Here is a 22,002-nt window from a genome sequence, read left to right as displayed (position 1 = left end):
ATCATAGCATTGAAGGAGAAAACCATAGCAAACACAAAAAATTCAACTCATAAGACAATTTGTGGATACCAAACACTTTAAAAGTCATTGTACTCTTTTTTTTGGAAATTCTTGAAATTTGCTTGGTTAATAGGAAATAAATGTGTTTTAATTACCAATCTAGTGTTAATACTATTTGTATTTATAACAAAATTGAACCACAAAGTTACCAAAGATATGAAAATAGAGAATTTTTCGGTTATTCAAAAGAAGAAATCTCTCTCAATATCATCTCTCAAAGTGGTCACCATGAGCTTAGACGAGTCCTCATGTCTTTAAAGTCTTGCATCATAAAACTTGATTTTGTCAAAGGTGACATGTGTAAACATGCCTTAAACTTGCATTCAGAAGCATTGGTATTAAGACACTTGGATGTAACTAGTAAAGGTCAATTTATTGCTAAATGGTAGGTAAATGGTTGTATGCTAAGCAAATCAAAACTAGAAAGGCTCAAGCATTTGGGAAGCATTTGTAAGGACATAGTCAATAGATTATCCAATGGTGGGTATATTGGTAAACAGAGAGCACAAAAAATGGATTAAACTATAGAGCAAAAGACTGTTTATAAAAGACATCTACAAAAAGAGAGGAAGCCTAACTTTGTATTTACACTAAAACTTGTAAAATTTTGCTTGGAATGTAGCCTCTATTTTGTAGTTTAGCTGGTTTAAAATAGACTAAATCTTGGTTTTTTTTTTAACATTGATAGAGGTCAAGAGACAAAATGAGACAAAAATTTGATCCAGTGGATAAAGAAGTAAATGTTAAACAAATGAGAGAGAGAGAGAGAGAGAGAGAGAGAGAGAGAGTGTGTACAAGTTGTATGATCATTATCAAAGAGGAAATCGGTGTGTGTGTGTGTGTGTGTGTGTGTGTGTGTGTGTGTGTGTGAGAGAGAGAGAGAGAGCCGATCTAGATTTCAGACTCTATGCATACGTGGCGCTACAGGTAACCGAGGTGCCCGTACCCCCCCGCGCGCGCATGGACGCAATGGTTTAAACCCGTGCATAAACACTTAGAAATATAGCCGTTAGCAAGGTTAGGTCAAGCACCATACAAGCTTGGCTTAGTGATTGAGCATGCATGTCTGAGTGGACGCATCTGGGTTCAAACCCTCACTTGTTCAATCACTTTTTGGTTTGAGCATTCCCCCCACCCCCTGCCTTGAAAAAATTCGAATGCATCGAAATTTACCGGTAACCGGCTTGAGCAGCTGCGAAGAGGAACATGTGGCGGACTCTAGGGTGTGCCACATCCCCTAGAATGCTAGAGAGATCCAATCGTAAAAAGAGAAACAAACAAGATGGTAGGTCAATCAATGAAAATAATATGTAGATGAAGCCTTGACATTTTTTTCACAAGGCCACCAAGGTATCTATGAACATCTGATTTCTACATAAAAATACCCACACATGTTAAGAGAGAGAGTCCCACAAGGTAACAAATCAATCTTTTTAGATGAATTATATTCTCTCATGTGAGGGGCACCTAGTTTTTATTTTTAAAACCCTACATGCTACCTTCTCATGAGTTTCTTCAAAGAAAAATTTGAATATTTGAGCTAATTTTTAATATTTTTACACTACTTTGGAAATCTAGGCAGGGTTTTTCCTTTTCCTCTTGCTCTTAGCCAGCATTTTTGAATTTCAAAGGGGCGCAATTGTAAGCTGAGACACACTTTTCCCGTATCCTCGGGGCACCTAATCTAAAGAACAACTCAAAATATGGCATAAGTTTGCTGACTTTATCACCACTATAACTCACATATCATTATCAGCATTCCTATCACTACCACTATTGCCACTCTCCACTATTATATCATCTACAATGTCATCCTGATGTGTGCTCTATTACCTCCGACTCGACTTCTAATTGACCCTCTAAACTTTTTGCATAATGCATAGCTACGTCGTCGTCGCCATCACCTTCTTCTTCTTCTTCTTCCTCTTCTTCTTCTTCTTGAGAGCTTGCATACATATCTGCGTCATCGTCATCAAGGTGGCCTCCTCCTTGATTGTCATCACCTTCGCCCCCACAAATAATGTCATTTTCATTTCTTGATTGACAAGGTTGGCGAACATCCTGCATGAATATTCGCTCAAAATCATCGTTAACGATTGCGTGTTGAATAGGAGGATCATGTGGGAATGTATGCTCATCTGGCTGAGTGTTAGCCCATGGGAGCACTTTGAGACCTTCATCCTTAACAAAATCCTCTTGAAATGCCCCACCATAGTAGTTGTGATTACGATAGGTACTTATGTGAAGCCTAGGAAGTTTTCTGATTTGATCTGTAAATGAAAAGCTCTCTTGCCATTTGGGACGGTCTCTAGCTTTACTCATATCAAGAACCTTGACACTTCTAGAGAATAGTGTGAAGTTTTTGTTAAAGAAGCAAGGTGAGCCCAGTTCACTGCCATGGAAACTTAGGTGATAGACCAAGGGCATCATGTTTGGGCCCGCTCCAACCGCAGTTATACGTGGTGCAAAGACAAAACTAGGTTTCCCTTCGTTGAGGATTTTGCGTTCTGGCTTGCCCATGGTATCATACACATTGAAGGGAGCTGTTTGAAAGAGCACAAAATATTTGGTTACTACAGTTTAATAAAATGTGCAAATCCAAAATGTGAGGTGTCAATTGGAATTGACCCTTAAGCTATGTGTGTGTGTGTGTGTGTGTGTGTGTGTGTGCACACATACATGTATATGCAAATGTGTGTGTGTGTGTGTGTGTGTATACATAAGCCTAAGACGAATTTGGGCAAATCTTGAAAACAGAGCTACCCACGTGGACCAATCACCACCCTTCACGTGGAAATTGGAGCAACCAAGCATTTGCATCTCATGAAAGAAAAAGCTTGGTAAGGTACCTTTAGCAAGATAGTCATTGATTTTGTTGCGCCAATGATCAGGGTCGACGTAATTAGGGACGTACTTAGCTTTAGCCTTTTTTCTGGGGAGATTCGAATTCATTTTATCGTTACGTTCGGTGAAATTAATGATTGCATCCTTATACCTATTGGCCCAAGCAGCGAATTGCTTGTTTGCGTTCAAATGGCCGGCGTTATCACGGAGAAGATTGTGAATCTCTGTCCTCACCGAATTGTCATAGTCGTTTGCGACCTTTTCATGTTGATCTCGTTTATTGCATGATAAGTACAATTTGTACCTGTAAATTTTCCAGGTGAAGAACTTTTGTGACACAAGAAACCAAAAAAGAAAAGCAACCCAAATTTTCAAGGCCAAAATATGGGCATTATAGCTAGAAATTGGCTGGCATAGCAGGACAAAAATGAAGGTTGACAAGAGGGGGGGGAAGGCAGGGCTTTTGTAAAAGAGAGCTTTATACCAGTCGAAGGGATCTATGTCTGCATGCTTGATGTGGGGCACCCGTATGTATGCATGGTCGTTCTCCTTCAACTCTTTTTGACCTCCCTCTTTGGCAAGCCGTGCCTTCACTTCCGCTCTCACCTCTCGCATTAGACGTATTGTAAAATTGCTTGCCTGCCATCCATTCATTCATTCACTTGTTCGTTATTTCTGCCAAACTTCAATGTCCCTGCTGCTAAAGTAGGGACAAAGGGGCAGGGCAGCCTTAATCACTCTGAAGTTCAACCTTCTTCAAAGATGAGCATCAATGCACACTAAAAACAATTTTCCAATGAATTGAAACAAGGAAGAAAAAATCGAGTGGTGATTTCAAGTTTCTCCCAAATTTTGTAAAGAGAAAATAGAGACAAAGAGAGCAAACAAGAGAAAGGCTAACCAAACAGGCCTCAGTAAGCGACTCGTACTTGGCGCCAATAAGGAGGCGCTTGTCTCTGAGATCCGGGTTAATAAAACCGGCACCTGCTACCTTGCACTCCACTTGGAATAAATGACGATCTCGGATCGACCTTCGAGGCTTGAATTGCACATTGGGAAAAGGCTCCCCTGGAAATATGCAATGCAGATGCATCTTCTTCCCCATCTTTATCCTTTGCCTCTGTCCTCTCTTGCCTTTCTTGCACTACAGAGTCACGTCCATGCATGTCCTAAGCCATGAAGTAAGGCATCCATCTAGAGAGAGAGAGAGAGAGAGAGAGAGAGAGAGAGAGAGAGAGAGATTGTCCTGCAAAAGCCATACCCCTCATATAGATTAGATGAGCTAAGGAATACCTTTTAAAACTCCCCATCAAATATAGGATACAGTTCATGTTTGTTCAGACGCACATATGTGAAATAGAGGAATGTGTGTGTGTGTGTGTGTGTGTGTGTGTGTGTGTGTGTGTGTGTGTGTGTGTGTGTGAGAGAGAGAGAGAGAGAGAGAGAGAGAGAGAGAGAGAGAGAGAGAGAGAATATGTGTGTGCGCGTGCGTGTGTGTGTGTTCTGGAAAGGTTTGCCTCAACTTAGCCTTGAGCCGACTGAAAACAGAGACTAGCTCAGAAAGGTTTGCCTCAACTTAGCCTTGAGCCAATTGAAAACCGAGACTAGCTGGTTGCAAACGATGATAAAGAAAGAAAAAATCGGTCAAATATACAAGAAAATAGTACAAAAATCCTACAGAGTTTTATGAGTCAAAAAGATGAACTACCCTGCTCAATAGGCATAGCTATGTACACGTCGCTATGTTTTGCGTCTGCGTGTGCGTGTGCATGGTGAGAAAAGGGGCTGTATTCTATGTACATCAAAGACCTTGGGAGGGTCCAGATGCATGACCAAAATTGTCTCTAAAAAGCGGGGAGGATGCACTGATCCATACCTCTGACTGGCATGGACGATGTGGAGGGTGCCGATTCTACTAAAGAAGTCTCCTCCCAAGGGAGAAAGAGTACTCAAAAAGGATAGAGGGGCTCCATTATCGCTCAACGAGGGCCATTGCCACTCACCAGGATCCCAGTCTAGCTAAACAAGTGGCTTTCCCTGCCAAATCCGCAGTCTCCAAGCGGCTTTCCTTACCAAATCCACAGTATCCAGAGTGGTGCCTCGTAGTGACAACAAGGTTACCACATTACCTCCTCTGGAAAGAGCCTACCACTTAACAGGTTGCCAATGGGCAGTCAACTGCTGATTAGGCAAAACCTCACCCTGAAACACCAGTCTGATGTGATGTCCATGATGGCCAGTCTCCGCAATGCTAAAGACGAGAGTCCCCTGCTGAGCAACAATCGGGTCTCTCGAGTGAGGATCGAAGTACACCCACCATCCGTGATGAGAAGATAAAAGAGTTTGTCCCCCGATGAGGACGTGCCAATCAGGTGGAATAGCCTCATCAATCTCTCTCATATGGGCAGCCACCGCTCTGTGGATCCCATAGGGAGCTCCAATCACCTCTGCCCCAACCAAGGAAGCATCTGACCGGTGTAAAGAGCTTGTTGGCCCATCATCCCATCTAGCCAATCAATGTGTGTCCTCTCACCTAGTTGGCGACCTTTTGAATCTACCACATATGCATTCCATACAAGTGGCATAGTGCACTGGGGGAAAAATACCTAGGGCACCAGGAGCATGCAAGGCCATGGAAATAAGCCTAAAACCCAAGCTACATGTCACAAACTACTGACGTGTCAAAGCCTAAAGAATGAAGCCAACTTGCAAATGCTGGCCGAGGGGCCTAAACCCTAAGAAGAACAAGTAACAGAAGAAGAAGTCCAACCAACTTATGGGGACCCTGTCCGATGGGGCCCCAGTGACATAAAGGGATTAAAATAAAGGACTCACACACACACTCACACAAAAGCTGATGACGTGGCAGCTGTACGGAAGTTCCGAAAATCACGTTGGCTGATGACGTGGCAGGCTGTATGGATTTTCGTGTTTCGCGCTGGCTGATGACGTGGCAGGCTGTACGGATTTCCGTAAATTACGCTAGCAGCTTCTAGCATTGCTTTTTAGACCAGAAGCTTTTGAGTTTTGAAGGCTTTTCACTGTAACTGCTTTTCACGCCAAGGGCCTTTAAATATGAGGTTAGGGCTCATTCTCTGGCATGCTTCCTGGAGAAGGTGCAAAGTCTAGAGTACCGACTTGTACTGTGTTGATGCAATATAAAGAAATACCGAAAGGGGCGCCAAGTTTTGGGGCCAATACTCTCTGGGGTGGAATTCCGCCACTCCGTGTCGCATGTCGTCTCTCTCTTTCAGTTCAGTTGTTATTAAAGTGCTAAAAATCTCTTCAGTCTGTTCTTTTCTATTGGCACGTGGTGCCCGTCTTGTGACACTACACATGGCTAGACACGACCCGACATGAGAGACCTACCTGACCGGGCACAGCCACAAAACAGCCCCCACTCCCTAATCTGCTCCTGGGAGATACTGGAGCTACCACAGGACAGGAAAATGAACTCTAACACCCCCTCTTAGATCCTGGTCAAGAAAGGTGTCCAAGGAGCTGGAGTGAGCAAGCTGTGTAATTGTAAAGAGAGGGTTTCGTGGACGAGGATATCTGCTACAAAACTCTGAAGTTGAATAGTACCTGGCCACTATACCATCCAACCGCTACGCCTGAAAGACGTACGGGAAGTATGATGTTGTCCGCTGAAAGTAAGTCCAGCTCTGTCAAGAATCTCCTCAAGCCAACCGACTCACAAGTCGCACAACCAGCATCTGCAGAAGGTACTACTGCTGACTGCTACAAGAGTATGCATCAAAACTGAGGGTAAAGGCATAAAAGACCGGTATCTTGTAAGGTGCAGCGGAAGTGAATGTTGAACTTTGCTCAAGATGAGTGCTCCGAACTGTGCTCAAGGTTCCTTTTACTTACGGAAGGTAGAGCCTTCCGTTCTTAGTGAGAGAGTGCAATGGACACAAACAAAGTGAATGGACATTGTGCGTGAAGATGCATGAGACTGAGAGATAGAGAAGAGAATACGACACCAAAGACGTTGTAAAACCCTCCTCCGAAGGCCCCACTCTCGATGGCGAGAGTGGTCTACTATTGATTGCACAATCTAACACAATGATGTTGATGCAAATCTAATGGCTATGTCGATGTCAACGGGTGGACGACGAGGACGATGCTAAGGCTGAAAACTGAGTGCTTCGAATCGGTATTGTTGCTCCAAGTCAGGGTTCTACTGTGTCTTTGCATGCCAAAAACGTTGTCTTTGCTGACTCTTCAACTGCTGAATTTGCTGATGTTAAATCTCTAATCTTGCTCACCAAAAACGCTGAAGTGGCTGGTTTCAAAAACGCTAATGGCTGGCTGTTGGCTGCTACAAAAACGCTGGTCTGGGCTGCTTGAAAAACGCCAGGTGCTATGGTTGGAAAACACTATCTACAGGGCCTTGCTTCTCGCTGAATCTGCTGGTTGGGAAGCGCCTATGCAAGGGATGAAAACGCTGATGGCAGTGCTGAAAAACGCTGGCCTTCTGGGGTCCAAAAACGCCAGGTAGGTAGGGGGGATTGTCTTGTTGAGAAGGGTCTCCAGAGGCCTGTTGCACTTGAGTGCCTGATGCTCTCCTCCTTCTTCCGCCAGATAGTGCTAGCTTTGGTTTGCTTATATATTATCTTAGCAAAATTGCCCTACCTAGTTCCCAACAAAAGTCACTTAATAAATAAGTGAAAAATGTCAAAAATAGGGAAAATAGGTTTAATGCACTGGAAAATTCCCTTGATGGATTCTGATGGGAATGCTGATGATCATGCTGTGTGCAACCGGAGGATATGCATCTAATCTAAGTGACTGGTCATGCATGGTCTGCGAACAGACTCACAAAAGTGCCAGATCACTTCCTATTCTAGACTGACTCGACTAAACTGAACCCTTGTCATGATGTAGCTTGTCCACGCACACATAGGGTTGGCTGTGTCACGTGACATATCCGAATCATTTCCCAACTCTAAAGTACTCCACCCTCGAGAAGAGAGTTGGAAATCTGCACCTCCAGTCATATACCACTTGCCAGAAACTCGAAGCTGCTACAGAATTCCAAAGAAAGAGACAACCGAGGCTACGAAGGAACTATATGTCCGATGACAAAGAATTAAAGAACTGCACCAACCACCATATAAAATGATGAACTGCCAACTGTATCTGAAGGAACTTCATCGAAACTGAGATTGAAAACTTGTATCGAGCTTCAATTGTCTAGAACACCACCCAAGAGAATATCACCCCACTCTCAAAGTGAATAAACATCCAACAAAAAGGGAAACACGCATCAATACTGAGACTGCAGCTAACACAGCAAGAGCAGGAGAGGATCCTACTCCCAAGCTCTGCAAGAGCAGAACAAGGTGTTGTAGAAAGCCACCAAATAGACTATCAATCCTGTCCGCTACACATGGAACCACAAGAACTGTATGGAAGTAGTGTGCACAAACTGACTCCTAAGCTGGCTCCACTTAACTAGATCACAGAAAGGAGGTGAATCCTAGAGAAAATATACCTGTGGAACCTGAAACCAAATCTGGGAGAACCAAGAAGACTGTCTCCCCATTATAAAGAATGCTCAAGCTAACTGTAACCACTATCCACCTGTACAAGAGATAACATGCCAGTCTAAGGATAAGGGAAGTAGGTGTGTCCTGAATGGTACAGTCTCCAGAAATCAATCTGGAAGATGAGGCATAGGAACTACTGCTTAGATGCACTGGGAAGAGCAACCATCACGCCACAAATCAGAAAGAGAAGGCAACCACCAAAATGGCAAAGAAAAACATTTGCCAAGATACTAACTGCATTGTGCGCTAAAGCACACCATCCAAAGCCGGAAAAAATGGGCAAAGGAAACCAAGGATAGAAGACACCGTGCATGGTACTCCGTTGAATGGAGCACCGGAAGTCAACTGAAGATAATAACCTGGGAGCCCCCTCTAAAAGAGAAGTATCCTCAAAAGTACGCTCTGAGGTAACAACTGCCTCAACCCACGTTTGAAGAGAGCGAACACTGTCATTGAAAGCTCCATAGCTAAAGCTGAAAACTCCCCCAATGATAGGAAGTCCCCCTCCCGCTCAATCTGGGGAAAAGAGGATGAGTACCACCAAAAAGAAACTGAGACAACCTAGAGTAAAATTGCTTCCTCTGTAACTCAATAGCAAAGCCTGAATCTCATGGAACTCGAGACTCAAAGAGAATCACACCATCAGTAAACTCGGACTACTAAGAATAAGAAGACCTGAAAGGTCATCACTTGAGGATCATGTTTGCCAAAGAAGCCGTCGGGGCCAACAAGACCTAGCTCAAGCAAACTCCCTGAAATCAAACCAAATGTCCGCCGTATCTCTGCATCTGCCAAGATTAAAACCTGTAGGTACAATCCAATACAATATGCCAAACTGTAGACAGACTCAGAAGAGCACATATACTCCGAATGTTGTAACTAGCTTTCTTAAAATCTTCATCAAAACTGTCCTTTGTACTTGTGCTGAGAAGAATATACCCACAATTGAACTGTACAATCAATATCCAATACACAACATAACTCCAATACTCAACGGAGAGTAAAGGAACCGACTCGGAAAACAAGCCCGTGAAGAACATTGGGGCTGATTTATAACATGCTAGAAAACTAGGCAAAAGACTGCAAGGGAAGAACCTGCTATACTAGCCAGCCATGGCCAAATCTGCACACCTGAAGAAAGGCTGCCCCCAAGGTTGGAGCTCTCCAAAGGGAATGTATGGAAGAAGCATCCGAATGTTGCTGACTACATAAGTAGGAACTAGATGTCACCACCAACTGCCGACACTACCTACAAACCTGTCATCCAAAGGATCTCGACAAATCTATTGTCGATCATCAAGAAAACTGTCCATAGAAGGTTGCAAAGCTGTCCCGAAATTGGTGCTGACAAGCTCACAAGAAGTTGTAAATTGTTTCACAACTGGTCCTGACAAGCTCACAAGAGGGCAAGGAAGGGACCAAATTTGTAGGGCCACACTACCACCAGGAAAAGGAGAGAACATGAAGAGAGAAAGGGTCCACACTCCCTCCTCAAACTGCTGTCATTGTTGGCTAAGGGTCTGGCACCACATGCTCAACCTCTAAACCTCATCCAAGGAAGTCGAATGATCAAACAAGAAGTGGTTCTGGAGATAAAAGTATCCCCCTCTGCACGTCCAAGCCAACTCAACACATGCACTGAAACATACACCTGAACTGTTGTATACCGGATAAACAAGAGTCTACTAAAGCCAGAACTGGAACTTCCATGGAAAATGAAAAATCATGGAACATCCTCTGCTTCAACCAAAGCAATCCAACACTGCTACACATCCCGAAGTCTTCATCGGGCTCCCCTCGGTGAAGAAAGGTCGGGGTAATCGAGGGTAAAGACGAGGAAGTCGTAGACGAGGATCCAAGGCCTCCACATACCCAAATCTTCCCCAAACTTGGAGAAAACTCCAAAAAAAACAACAACAAGCTTCTCTCTCAATCATGTCCAAAATCACACCGGATCAGCCACAACCGAGCACTCAAGTGGTCGTATCACCATAGGGCTCCGATACCATGTCAAAGGTGGCAGCGGCGGGAGATTTCAGCTCGCTGCTGCTGCCACACGCTCCCCCTCTCCTGCTCCTGTCGCCCCCTAACCATCCGAGTAATTTGAGCCCACTTTCGACAGTGGAGACATGGTTTTGACCCAGCTTCGGATGTTCTGGTAGAGGAGGCAGACCTTCCCATCTCCGTCTGCTTTCCTGGTTTGAGGAGGGAGTACCTACCACTTTTGTCCAGGATAGGCTCAAAGATTGGGACTGTCTTGGAGACACCTCACACGACAGCCTCAGTAGTTGCCAAGGCAGCCGGCATTCCCTTAGTTCGAGTTCTGGTTAGGGACACCCACACTCTCCCGAAGGTCATACTACTTCCTCGGGTGAGTGGGGTTGGTTCAAACAGAGCGTGGAGTATTCGGGCCTCCCGAATCAGTGTTTCATTTGTCGACAGATGGGCCATCTTGCGAAGGCCTGTCCACGGAGGAGACCCCGACCTACTCCACAGGCCCAACCCCAGCCCTCAAGGGCTGGCCAGCAGCAGCAGGCAGAGCCACAGAGTACGCAGGCAGAGCCACCCTCCGAGCCTAGGGCTCAAGCGGAGGAGGGCTGACAATAGGTTCATGGTCGACGTCGGCAGGGGCCACTGTGCCAGCCTGGCACTCAGAGTGGTCTTCACGCTCCTGCCCAGCAACAGTGGGTTCCCATGGGGAACCGTTTCGACCCTCTACAGCAGGACGAAGTCCCTGCTCCAGCCTCCACCTCAGCCTCACCTTCGACAGCCCCCCCTCCCGAGTTCCCCCCCTCTTCCGCCTCGCCCCCTCCTCCTCCTCCTCCCTCTGCCTCTCCATCTCGCCCTCCCACCTTTGCCGATCCCCCTCGCCCTCCCTCCCCCCTTTCTTCTCCTACTCCCTCGCCTCCTCCGCAGCCCTCCTCGGCTGCTAGGAGATCTCTTGGCAACGCCTTTGCCACGAGTCGCTTGGCGAGAGAGGGACAGCCTTTGTCGCGACCCCCTCTTCAGGTACAGACATCTCCCTTTGCGACAGTTCCTCGTGGTCTGACGAGCTTTGACATTCGTCGTCGTTGGGATTTCTTTGCCTATGACTTTACACGGTTTCTCGACGACCCCTCACCAGACCTTGAGGCCGCCTACTTCAGAGTTCATGTGTTGTTCCTTGCAGCTAGGGGGATAGAGGCCTTGGACTCAGCAGTTGGCTTCTCTTTTCCCCTATGCGGCAGGGACCAAGCTGAGTGGACTATAGACTCGGTGTTGGAGTGGCTGCAGACACACGCCCTAGAGTTCTCTCATCACATGGGGCCAAGTTTGTTGTGACACCTCCAGATGCAGCAGGATGTAGACACATTGTGGTTTACTTTTTTTCTCACACGCAGAGCCCGCCATGCTATGTACACATACATGAGGACTCCTCGACAGAGGAGGTTGCTTTACGCACGGCTCGGTCTACTTGGGCTTGGGCTAGACACTCTATGCAGTCACGCCTATCTCGAGGACGCCCGGATGCGGATTACTCCCCATCCAAGCCTGCCTCGAAGATAGCACGGTTAGCTGCTGCGGCAGCATCAGTTCTCTCTCGCTCCCCATGAGGATAGTCTCATGGAATCTACAAGGATTAAGTGGGCCCCAGTTTCAGCGTCAGAGGGGCCGGCTTCATCAGGAGCTCCAGCGATGTCTTGTGGGAGGAGAGATTGACCTTCTTATGCTACAAGAGCATCATCTGTGTGAGAGCCGCATTAGACGTTGTGGTCAGCTTTTGCGTGTACGATATGAGACTTTTTGGTCAGCTGCATTTGGACCTGGAGGCATCTAGGGCAGGGTATGTATGACTATTGCGAATTCTTTGCAGCAGGTCATTGTGGGCAGAGGGATTATTGTGCCAGGCAGGGCTCAATGGATCACTATGCAGATTCAGTGTTGTCTCGTGGGCTTCCTGAACATCTATGTGCCCAATGTGGCGAGTGCACGTGCAAAGTTTTGGTCTCAAATTGTTGAGTCTCTGCCGCAGGAAGAGCAATGGTGCATAGGGGGTGACTTCAACATGTTGGAAGAACCCTCTGACAGGATTGGTGGCAACCATACTACTGTGCATGGAGTTGAGTTGGTAGCTTGGGAGAGGTTTTGTATGACTGCGGGTTTCAAATGTGTGGCAGCATTCTAGCTTTGTGAGGCCCCCAGACAGCCTGGCCTTCTCTCATTCGGACCGCAGAGTGGGAGGCGTGAATCTATCTCGGATAGATCGCTTCTACACTAGTGACCACTTCTGTGACTTGGGTGGGACAGTTGGCATTCTAGCAGGGACTTCCTTCTAGGACCATGCACCAGTGATCCTTACAGTGACTGATAGGCAGAGGAGGGGGAGCACGATGCTACGCCTCTCTGAGAGGGTCTTGATGGACTCAGCACTCAAAGAGCGAGTGAAGGCTCTTTGGACAGAGAGCTTAGACATGCAGGATTCTCTTGCTAACAGAGTGGCCTCAGCACTTGCTCAACTTAGTCGTTCTTCAGGAGTCTTCGGCCCGCCTGGCAGCAAAGAGAGAGGAGGAGCAGCATCTCTGACGAGGCATTGCTTCCTTGCACAGGATGTAGGAGCAGCATCCAGACAGTCCTTGGTTGGAGGAGCAGTTACAGGAGGCTCGCCAGGAGCTCGTCAACACAGAGGAGAGGCGCCATGAGTTTGCTTTCCATCGACAGGCATCTCAGTGGACCAAGGTGGGTGACAGAGTGACAGGCGCTTTCTTTGAGACAGTGGGACCTCGGCATATGCTTGCCAAGGTCAGTCAGTTGAGGAGGCCCGACGGAAATTCAGCCCTCAAGAAACCTCCTATCCCACGGATGTTTACTGAAGATGAACTTGAGGACATTGTCAAAAGACGAATCAACCAACTTTTGGGGGCAAAGAAGAAGCAACTAAAGAAACGCAAGAAGGGCACTGACTACCCTGGTTATTTGGGCCGAAAATCCTCTTTCGCGAATGCAAGAAAACAGAAGAAGCATGTACGCTTAGAAGGATTGTCCAGTTCGTCCTCATCTTCTTCTGACAACTCGAACAGCTAATCATCCTATTCTGACTCGAGTGATGAGGACGGACAGGGCAAGATACGATGCAATGCCTCTTCTGGAATTATGTAATTCTCCAAGATGATGGGAGAAATGGTTGTGCAAACAATGCCAAGACTCCAAAGCTAATAGGTTGATCTAATGTCACGTGCACATGGCTCTGTGTGCCACGTGGGCACGCTTCATCGACTTCCAAAGCTAGTTTTCTTACATAGGAATGTCTAGAATTGTCACAAACTGGTGACGTGGCAGAGCCACCCGGACATACACACCCATAAACTGTTGACGTGGCAGCCATCCGGGAAATGCACCGACAAGCTGACGTGACAGCATACGGACAATACGGATGCCCGCTTTTCTCGTTGACATGCTGACGTGGTTCTGTACGGATCTCGCAAAACGCGCTGATTGTACGAATTTTCCACAAATCGCGCTAGTTGCTTTTGGGGCCTCCTGCTTTTGATTTTGATGTTTTTGGGGCTCTGCTTCTGGCATCCCATGTAATGTTTATAAGTGGCCTTAGGGGCTCACTTCTCAGAGCATCTGGACGCAGAGTCTGAGAGCGAGCACCCGCGGACTCAGTTGTACTTTGCTCACAGATTAATATAAAAATAAATACCGAAAGGGGCGCCAGTCTTTAGGGCCAATATCTCTTGGCACGGAACTACGCCGGGCCGTGTCGTCTCTTGTGAATTGTTAACTAATTTGAAGTGAATCTCTGCTATGTTGCGGTGTTACAATGGTATCAGAGCACGGCCGATTTCTCTTCTACCGGGCGACACTTATAAATTCCGACAAGAATCGGTCGACTTCTTCTGCATCTACTAATGCGGGAGGAGACCATGCAGAAGATTTAAACGAGGAAGAGTACGGGCCACCTCAGCCTACTCAGTATGAACTTGAAGAGATGTAGCGTCGACAGCAGGTTGACGAGTGCACGAAGATTAAATTTGCAAAAGACCCTCAATTTGCAAAATTTTTGTCTCAGCAATTCATCGTTGAAGTGCACACTCAGTGGCAGAAGGCCACCGAACCACCAATCAAACCGGCAATCACGAAACCTCCTTCTCCGAGGATGTTTACAAAACAAGAACTTCAAGAGGTGGTTCAGACTCAGATCAGTCAGTTTTTGGACGCGAAAAATCAATTCAAAAAGCAATTGAAAGAGCGCAAGAAGGGGACTGACTACCCTGGTTATTTGGGTCGTCGATCTTCATTTGCATCTGCCAGAAAGCAGAAGAAGCGTGTACGCTTTGAAGGACTACCCAATTCTTCTTCTTCCTCTTCTTCTGACAGTTCTTCTAGCTCTTCTGACTCGAGCGAGGAGGACAGAAAGGGCAAAAAGCGAATCAAAAAGCAAAGCTTCGGAAAGGGCAAGAAAAAGGCAAAGAAACCCAGATTCCGCCCAGTTTCTGATAGCTCCACGGAGGAGTCATCCTCTGACAGTTCGGACTCAGATGACCATATCTTTTATGCAAAGAAGAAGCACTTCTATAGAGCCAACCAATATGGCTTCCTCGAAGACAAGAGCAAGAAAGCAAACGAATTTAAAGGTGGACAGTCGATAAAATATGAATACTTTTCTGAATTCCGAGATGCTCCGAGGGCTTTGGCCTTCATCCAGCTGTTTGACATAGCCTTCTCTGGAGGGCATTACTCAGTGCACTCCAAGATTAGAAGGGCTGCATCTTTTCTCAATGGAAATGCTCGAACATGGTGGTCCACCCTTGTTCTGAGAAAAGAAGCTCCAGTCAAGTGGTTGAAATTTAAAAGGCTCTTTATTTCTTCTTGGCTGACCCAGGAGTACGAATGGAATATAAGAACCGCTTGGAACCATCTTCGGATGACCGAGGGAGATTCTTTGGACGCTTATTGCGAGAGGTTTTGGGACTCTTTTCTACCAACCTTTTCATTTAAGAAGGTCACTTTTAAAGAACAGACTAAGCGATTTGGCTGCGGACTCCCTACAGAGATCCGAGACTACTGCTTGGAACAAAAGTTAAATTCTATCCAAGAATTAATGGGTCATGCAAAATGGGGTTTCTCGATACATTTGGGAAATTTGACTTACCCCACTGAGTGACTGATGAGATCTTCACTCAAAGAACCAGACAGACCTCCAACAATGAAAGTAGAAAGAAAAAGAGTTCCCAAGAAAAGAAGGATAAGGATACACGACCCTGACTAACTCTTCGAGAAAGAGCTAACTATATCAAAGAGGGGAAGTTTTTTGGTTGCGGGGAACACGGGCACATCTCCGCAAAGTGCCCCAAAAAGGCACCGCAAGGACCGACTCAAGAAGGCCAGAGAGTTGGAGAGCAGCAAAGGAACGTGACAGAAAAGGCAAGATGAAAGCATGACTGGTACCAAATTGCATGGGTACTAACCCAAGCCTGATAGATGAAAGTTTGCAGAGGTAGCTTCCCCTTTGCACCTATTGACACAAAAGGAGTCCCTTTCTCGTGGGGACCGACAGAGGTGACTGCCTTTCAGACACTTAAAGAAAAGTTGACTACTGGACTAGTGTTGACTTTGTTGGACTTGCAAAAGTCATTTGAAGTATATTGTGATGCTTGTGGTCGTAGTTTGGGTGCGGTCTTAATGCAAGACTGTTGCTAATTGGACTATTTCTTATTTTTAATGATTAATTTCTTTTTATGAAATTAGAATATTTTAATGTGTACACTAAGAACTGTTAAAAGATTGTAGCTACAGGAAATGCCATCAAGGACGGACAAATCTGATGTGTCATTTAATGGGTGACGGTAAACATCGCGAAGGAGTTTCCGTAAGTTCGGTGGAAAGGGCCGGGTTACGAGTGCCCCTGATGCGTCACATGATGGATGACGGGTGCATCAGTAAGGGGGCATCCCGTAGGCTAAGGAGGAAATCCGAACTGAGTAAGAAAGTACGCGTAAGAACGCAAGCACAAGAATAAAGATGGGTTCAATGAAGCTTTTTACGAAAAGCAGGAACAGTCGCGGGAGAACAGATGTTTTCCCGCGAGGAGTCTGTGTCTGCATTGCATCTGTGTCGTGTCCTGCACCCGGGGACGCCTGGAATGTGTCCGTGTAGCATTGTTTTCACTAACTGAGTGAGTTTTTAAAGTTTGAACAGGTTCACACTTTATTTTATAAAGTGACCGGTCACTTTTAAGTGACCAGCCCTTTTATTAATAAAATAAAGCAAGCAAAACCCTTATAAAGAAAACCAGCGCTAAAACCAAGGCAGGGGCTGATTTGGGATCTCTCTCTCCTCTCTCTAGAAAACGCGATTTTCTCTCTCCTCTCTCTAGGAGCGCCAAGCTCTGCTTTTGGACCCCTATTCCTGCCGAGTGTCAGACCCTATAAAAGGGTAGCCAGCGTTTTAGTTTGGGAGAGCCGGAAGCAGCAGAAAAGCACCAACGCTAGGGTTTTGGAGCAGAGTCTGGCGACGGAAACTGCAAGTATTCGCGTGACGACTGAGTACGGAGGTCGATTCTCCGAGCAAGGAGCGACAGGTATAAGGTGTTGATACGCATTGAGAATTGTTGCTCTGTGTGGTTTGTTTTGCAAGAATCTCCCGTCTTACGGGAAGGCCCTTCACGGGAAGTACGGCTTCACGCCTAAGTCCCTTACGGGAAAGCACGGCTTCGCGCCTAAGTCCCTTACGGGAAGGAACGGCCTTGTGCCCAAGCTCTTTATGGGATAGCACGACCTTCGGGTCTAAGATTATAGAACGGAGGGATTTCCTCGGGTTCTCGTGCTTGTATAAGAATTCTCCCTGAATAAAAGAATACTCTTAACGGGGGGGGACCAGCCCATCTTCTGGTCCCCAATACTGTGTCGATCTTCTCCCTTCTCTCATGTTTTCAAAGAATTATAATTTTCAAATTTTCCAAGTGCTCGTGTACGCTCCCGTTTTGTGACAATGGTATCAGAGCTCGGATTCCTCTCTTTCTCTGCAAAGAAGGACGATTCCGGGAAGAACCATGTCGAGCCAAGGGAGAAGCGTTGAAGAGAAGCTTCAACAAGTGCAAGCTCAGCTTGCGGAGTTGCAACAAATCTTATTGTTGCCAGATGTCCAAAAGCTTTTGGGCGGAATGAAGAAAACGAATGGAACTGATGCGGCCAAGCATCCAGACAACACTGTTGGCGTGAGACCACAGGAGGCAAGAGAAGAAGAACGTGCCGAGGTGCACAAAGGATCTTCGGATCGGAATGAACGGCCTACTTCAAGGAAAGGCCAAGAAAAAGCGCTCTCTTTGCTAGACGAGAGCAAGGACATCTCTATCTCATCTCCATCTTACTCTCCTGATTATACTTCTACTTCTCGATCATCTCGTCAGAAGAAGGAAGCAGCTACTACTGCCACTACCCTACATCAACCTAAAGATAAGCCTCGATTCAAGAAGCAAGGTCGCGAGTCTCAACATCGCATGAGAGTCCACGCGACAAGGACATCAAGTTCAAAACCTACAACGGACGGAGAGACATCTCCAAAGCACTGTCCTTCATCAGACAGTTTGAAGTCGCCTTTACCAATGGGCACTTCACAGAAAAATCCAAATTACGCCATGTGGGGATGCACCTCAAGGAAACGGCAAGTAATTGGTGGTTAGCCAAGATTCTGGAAGGTTCTCAGGCCAGAACTTGGGAGAGCTTCAAAGCTGAATTTTATGAACAATTTCTTCCACCTGACTTCGAGCAGGACATACGGAAGGAATGGGACTGGCTTGCCCAGAAAGAACATGAAAGAGTAACGACTTATGTGGACAAGTATTGGTCGGTTCTTTTGAAGGTCACTCCCTTCATGAAGATTGCCGACGAGGAAAAGAAAAGAAAATTCGAAGCGGGTCTCCAACCGCAGCTTCGAAAGAGTATGAAGGTGTATCCGCATGATACTCTTCAAAGGATGATGGAGTCAGCAATCATTGCTGAGGATTTGCACTCAACTGGGACGCCCAGAAAGATGGAGCATAGCACTTACCGTGCAAGGCAAAGAGGGGTCTATGATGACCATGGGGGCCAAGGAAGAAAACGTCTTCCATCTAGGGACGATGATCATTCTAAGAAGCCAGAGGGCACTGGCAAGCGAACTAAGTATCTTTCTCCTACTCAACTTCAAACTTTCAGAGAGGAAGGAAGATGCTTCTACTGTGGCGAGAAAGGACATATGAAACCGGATTGCCCGCTAAAGCAGCAACGGCAAGAGCAAGCCTCTACGAGGCAAGAGAAAGCAAGGAAGGAACCCGCACCACCAAGCTCGAACTCAATTCCAGATGTTCAAGGAAACACAAAAACAGAGAAAGGGAAGCGTTAACTTCTGAGGGGCTGGGGGTCTTTGAACAACCAGCGAGTATTGATTCTTTATGATCCAGGATCCACGCATAACTTCATCTCCCTGGATACTGCAGAACGTTTGTGCCTTACACCGGCTCAGCTTGGCACACCGGTTACATCCGGATCGGCATTCGAGGGGTTGGCAACCAATGCAACTCCCGTGCAAGGACAGCTCAATCTTCGGATTGGCGAGTACAAGGACCGCGAATCATTTTTGATGGCACCCATCGAGGGATGTGATATCATCTTGGGTATGCCATGGCACTTTCACATGACACCTATTCCCGATTATGTGGAAAAGACCCTCACTTTTGATCATGGGGGTAAGAAAATAAAGATTCAAGCTAATGCAGGAGATTGGCAGTTCCCAATTGTAAGCCATATCTCCATTAAGAAAGAAATGAAGAAGTGTGTTTCTGCTTACTTGATTTTTGCAAAGGATAAAACTAGTAGGGACTCTCTCTTTAGTCTGGAAATTAGCGTCTTCAATTTATTGAAAAGTACAAGGATTGTTTCACGGAAACACTTCCTGATGAACTCCCTCCGGTACGCCCAGAAGACCACTGCATAGATCTCATACCGGGTCGCTCGCCTCCCAATCAACCCCCTTATCGGGTAAGTCTTGCTCAGCAAGAGGAAATTTTGAAGCAAGTCAACGAGCTTCTAGAGAAAGGGTTAGTACGGCCAAGTGCTTCACCCTACTGCTCTCCAGTGCTACTGGTGCAGAAGAAAGATGGCACGTTTCGAATGTGCATCGACTACAGGTCTTTAAACAAGATCACGATCAAGAATCGCTTTCCGATCCCTCGGATTGATGATATACTTGATAAGTTGCAGGGTGCAAGTGTCTTTAGTCGCATAGACTTAAAGAGTGGGTATCATCAGATACGGATCGCCCCTGAGGATGTCCATAAGACTGCTTTTCGCACAACCTTTGGACTATATGAATTTTTGGTAATGCCTTTCGGCTTGACCAATGCTCCTGCGACGTTCAATCGCATGATGGACCGCATTTTCAGCCCGTATCGAGCTTTTACAGGAGTATTCTTTGACGACATACTCATCTTCTCTAAGTCAGAAGAGGAACATCGGAAGCACTTGGACTTAGTGTTTCAAGAATTGCGAAAGCATGAGTTGCATGTGAATGCAAAGAAGAGCGAGTTCTTTCTCTCTGAGATACACTATCTCGGCCATATAGTCTCTCACAATCAAGTGAGTATGGATCCTGCCAAGATCCGAGTGGTAGAAGATTGGCCTATTCCCACTACGGTACATGATGTACGTAGCTTTTTGGGATTATGTTCATATTATCGAAGGTTCATCCGAGGATTTGCTCATGTAGCATGACCACTTCATGATTTGACAAAGAAGAAGATTCCTTTCAGATGGGGATCGAGACAACAAGGAGCTTTTGATCGACTCAAGTACTTGCTAAGCCATGGACCTATTTTGATAGTGCCTGACTTAAGGAAACCATTTGAGGTTCACTGCGATGCTTCAAGCAATTGCATCGGAGCAGTGTTAAACCAAGAAGGCCATGCAGTGGCATATGAAAGCAGACGGCTTAAGGATGCAGAGTTGCATGCATCAATCTACGAAAAGGAACTCTCGGCTGTGATTCACGCCTTATCCAACTGGAAGCACTATCTTCTAGGAGCGGATTTTGTGATCAAGACTGATCACCAGAGTTTGCGGTATTTTCGTACGCAAAGGAAACTATCTGAAAAGCAAATGAGATGGGCAAACTTTTTGTCTATGTTTCACTTCCATATCCTTCACACGGCTGGGAGTAAGAATGTAGTCGCAGACGCATTGTCTAGGCGGCCAAGGGTGAACGCTATCACTTCGGTGTATCACCAAGAATTAGAAGCACTACCGGATTTGTATCCAAATGCTCCAGACTTCTCCACCATTTGGGGAAAGATACATCGTGGAGAGAATGAGTTTCCCTATTCCATTCGGGACGGTTATCTCTACCACCACCAGGCCATATGTGTGGCGGAACCATTAAGAAAGAAGATCATGGATGAAGCACATGCTTCGCCTTATGCGAGTCATCGGGGTATTCTCCCTACGACCTTAGCAGTGGAAAGATATTTCTTTTGGCCTAGCCTTAAAGCATACATTGATAAGTATGTCAGGGAATGCTTGGTTTGCCAAAAAGTGAAGTATGATCGGCATAAGACGCCCGGGTTGCTACAACCTTTGCCTATGCCTAATGAACCTTGGGAAAGTATTGCCATGGACTTCATCATGGACCTCCCTAGAACTCAGACTGGAATTGACGCGATCTGGACCATTGTGGACAGGTTTAGCAAGCAAGCACACTTTATACCAGTCAAGAAAACGATCAAAGCAGATCATATAGCTAAGGTCTTTCTAGCACAGATCTTTAAGCATCATGGAATGCCTAAGTCTATTGTGAGCGATCGAGATCCTCGCATGACAGGAAATTTTTGGCGTGCCTTGATGGATAATCTTGGTACGAAGCTGAATTTTTCATCTGCCTACCATCCTCAAACGGACGGGCAGAGTGAGATAGCCAATTCCACAGTATTGGATATGTTAAAAGCTTATATGTCAGACCGGCAATCTGACTGGGAGAAGTACTTGCCCCTTGTCGAGTATGCGTATAACAATACCATACACTCATCGACGGGGAAAGCACCTTTTGAGATTCTCTATGGTAAGCCTTTGCTTCCACCCATCCTTTTAACTAAGGATAAGATCTTTGCAGCAGATGAATTTGTCCGGGATTTGGACATAGCCTACGGGCAAGTTAGGAGAGCTATCCTACGCTCTCAAGAAAAGCATAAGAAAGCTGCAGACAAGCACAGGAGGAATCTAGACTTAACATTCGGACAATTAGTCTTACTCAAGTTTGAGAAGGCAAGACTTAAGAAACAAGCGTCCCATAAGGGGAAAGTGGTAAAACTTTCTACCCGTTATTATGGGCCGTTTAAGATCACTGAGCGAGTGAATGATGTCGCTTTCCGAGTAGAGCTACCGCCTAATTGGAAGATCCATAATGCTTTCCATGTCAGTTTACTCTGGTCGTATGTGGACCGCCTCCGAGCCAGCCTAGTGCTGAGGAACCTCCAACCGGAGCAGATAGTAAGTCATCAGGAGCGGTCTCTCAAATCCGGAAAGATAACACG

The 22,002-nt window shown here is 46.1% G+C and overlaps 1 protein-coding gene across 2 annotated transcripts; it reads right to left on the bottom strand.

The window, feature by feature from the left end:
• Positions 1-1,414: 1,414 nt before the first annotated feature.
• LOC147439727 (uncharacterized) lies at positions 1,415-4,146 on the bottom strand. Of its 2 annotated transcripts, none has more exons than XM_086484382.1 (4): positions 3,806-4,146; positions 3,389-3,543; positions 2,910-3,208; positions 1,415-2,603 (listed from the first exon to the last, which is right to left on the bottom strand). In XM_086484382.1, the coding sequence occupies exons 1-4, from the start codon at positions 4,007-4,009 to the stop codon at positions 1,870-1,872; spliced, it is 1,392 nt and encodes a 463-aa protein (XP_086340508.1). In that variant the 5' UTR covers positions 4,010-4,146; the 3' UTR covers positions 1,415-1,869. The 2 variants fall into 2 exon arrangements, with proteins under 2 accessions (XP_086340508.1, XP_086340509.1); XM_086484383.1 differs by having other exon boundaries at positions 3,834-3,971.
• Between the last annotated feature and the right edge of the window lie 17,856 nt (positions 4,147-22,002).

The sequence above is a fragment of the Adiantum capillus-veneris genome, chromosome 16 (genome assembly GCF_014529385.1).
Source record: "Adiantum capillus-veneris isolate H3 chromosome 16, ASM1452938v2, whole genome shotgun sequence".
In the NCBI taxonomy this organism is placed as follows: domain Eukaryota; kingdom Viridiplantae; phylum Streptophyta; class Polypodiopsida; order Polypodiales; family Pteridaceae; genus Adiantum; species Adiantum capillus-veneris.
The sequence above is the reverse complement of the archived record's forward strand: the minus strand, read 5'-3'. Positions and strand labels throughout refer to the sequence as shown.

Coding starts and splice junctions, on each gene's coding strand:
- LOC147439727 (XM_086484382.1), bottom strand. CDS start 4,009: ATGGGGAAGAAGATGCATCTGCATTGCATATTTCCAGGGGAGCCTTTT. Junction 3,544..3,805: donor CGCTTACTGAGGCCTGTTTG/GTTAGCCTTTCT, acceptor AATGGATGGCAG/GCAAGCAATTTTACAATACG. Junction 2,604..2,909: donor CAATGACTATCTTGCTAAAG/GTACCTTACCAA, acceptor TCTTTCAAACAG/CTCCCTTCAATGTGTATGAT.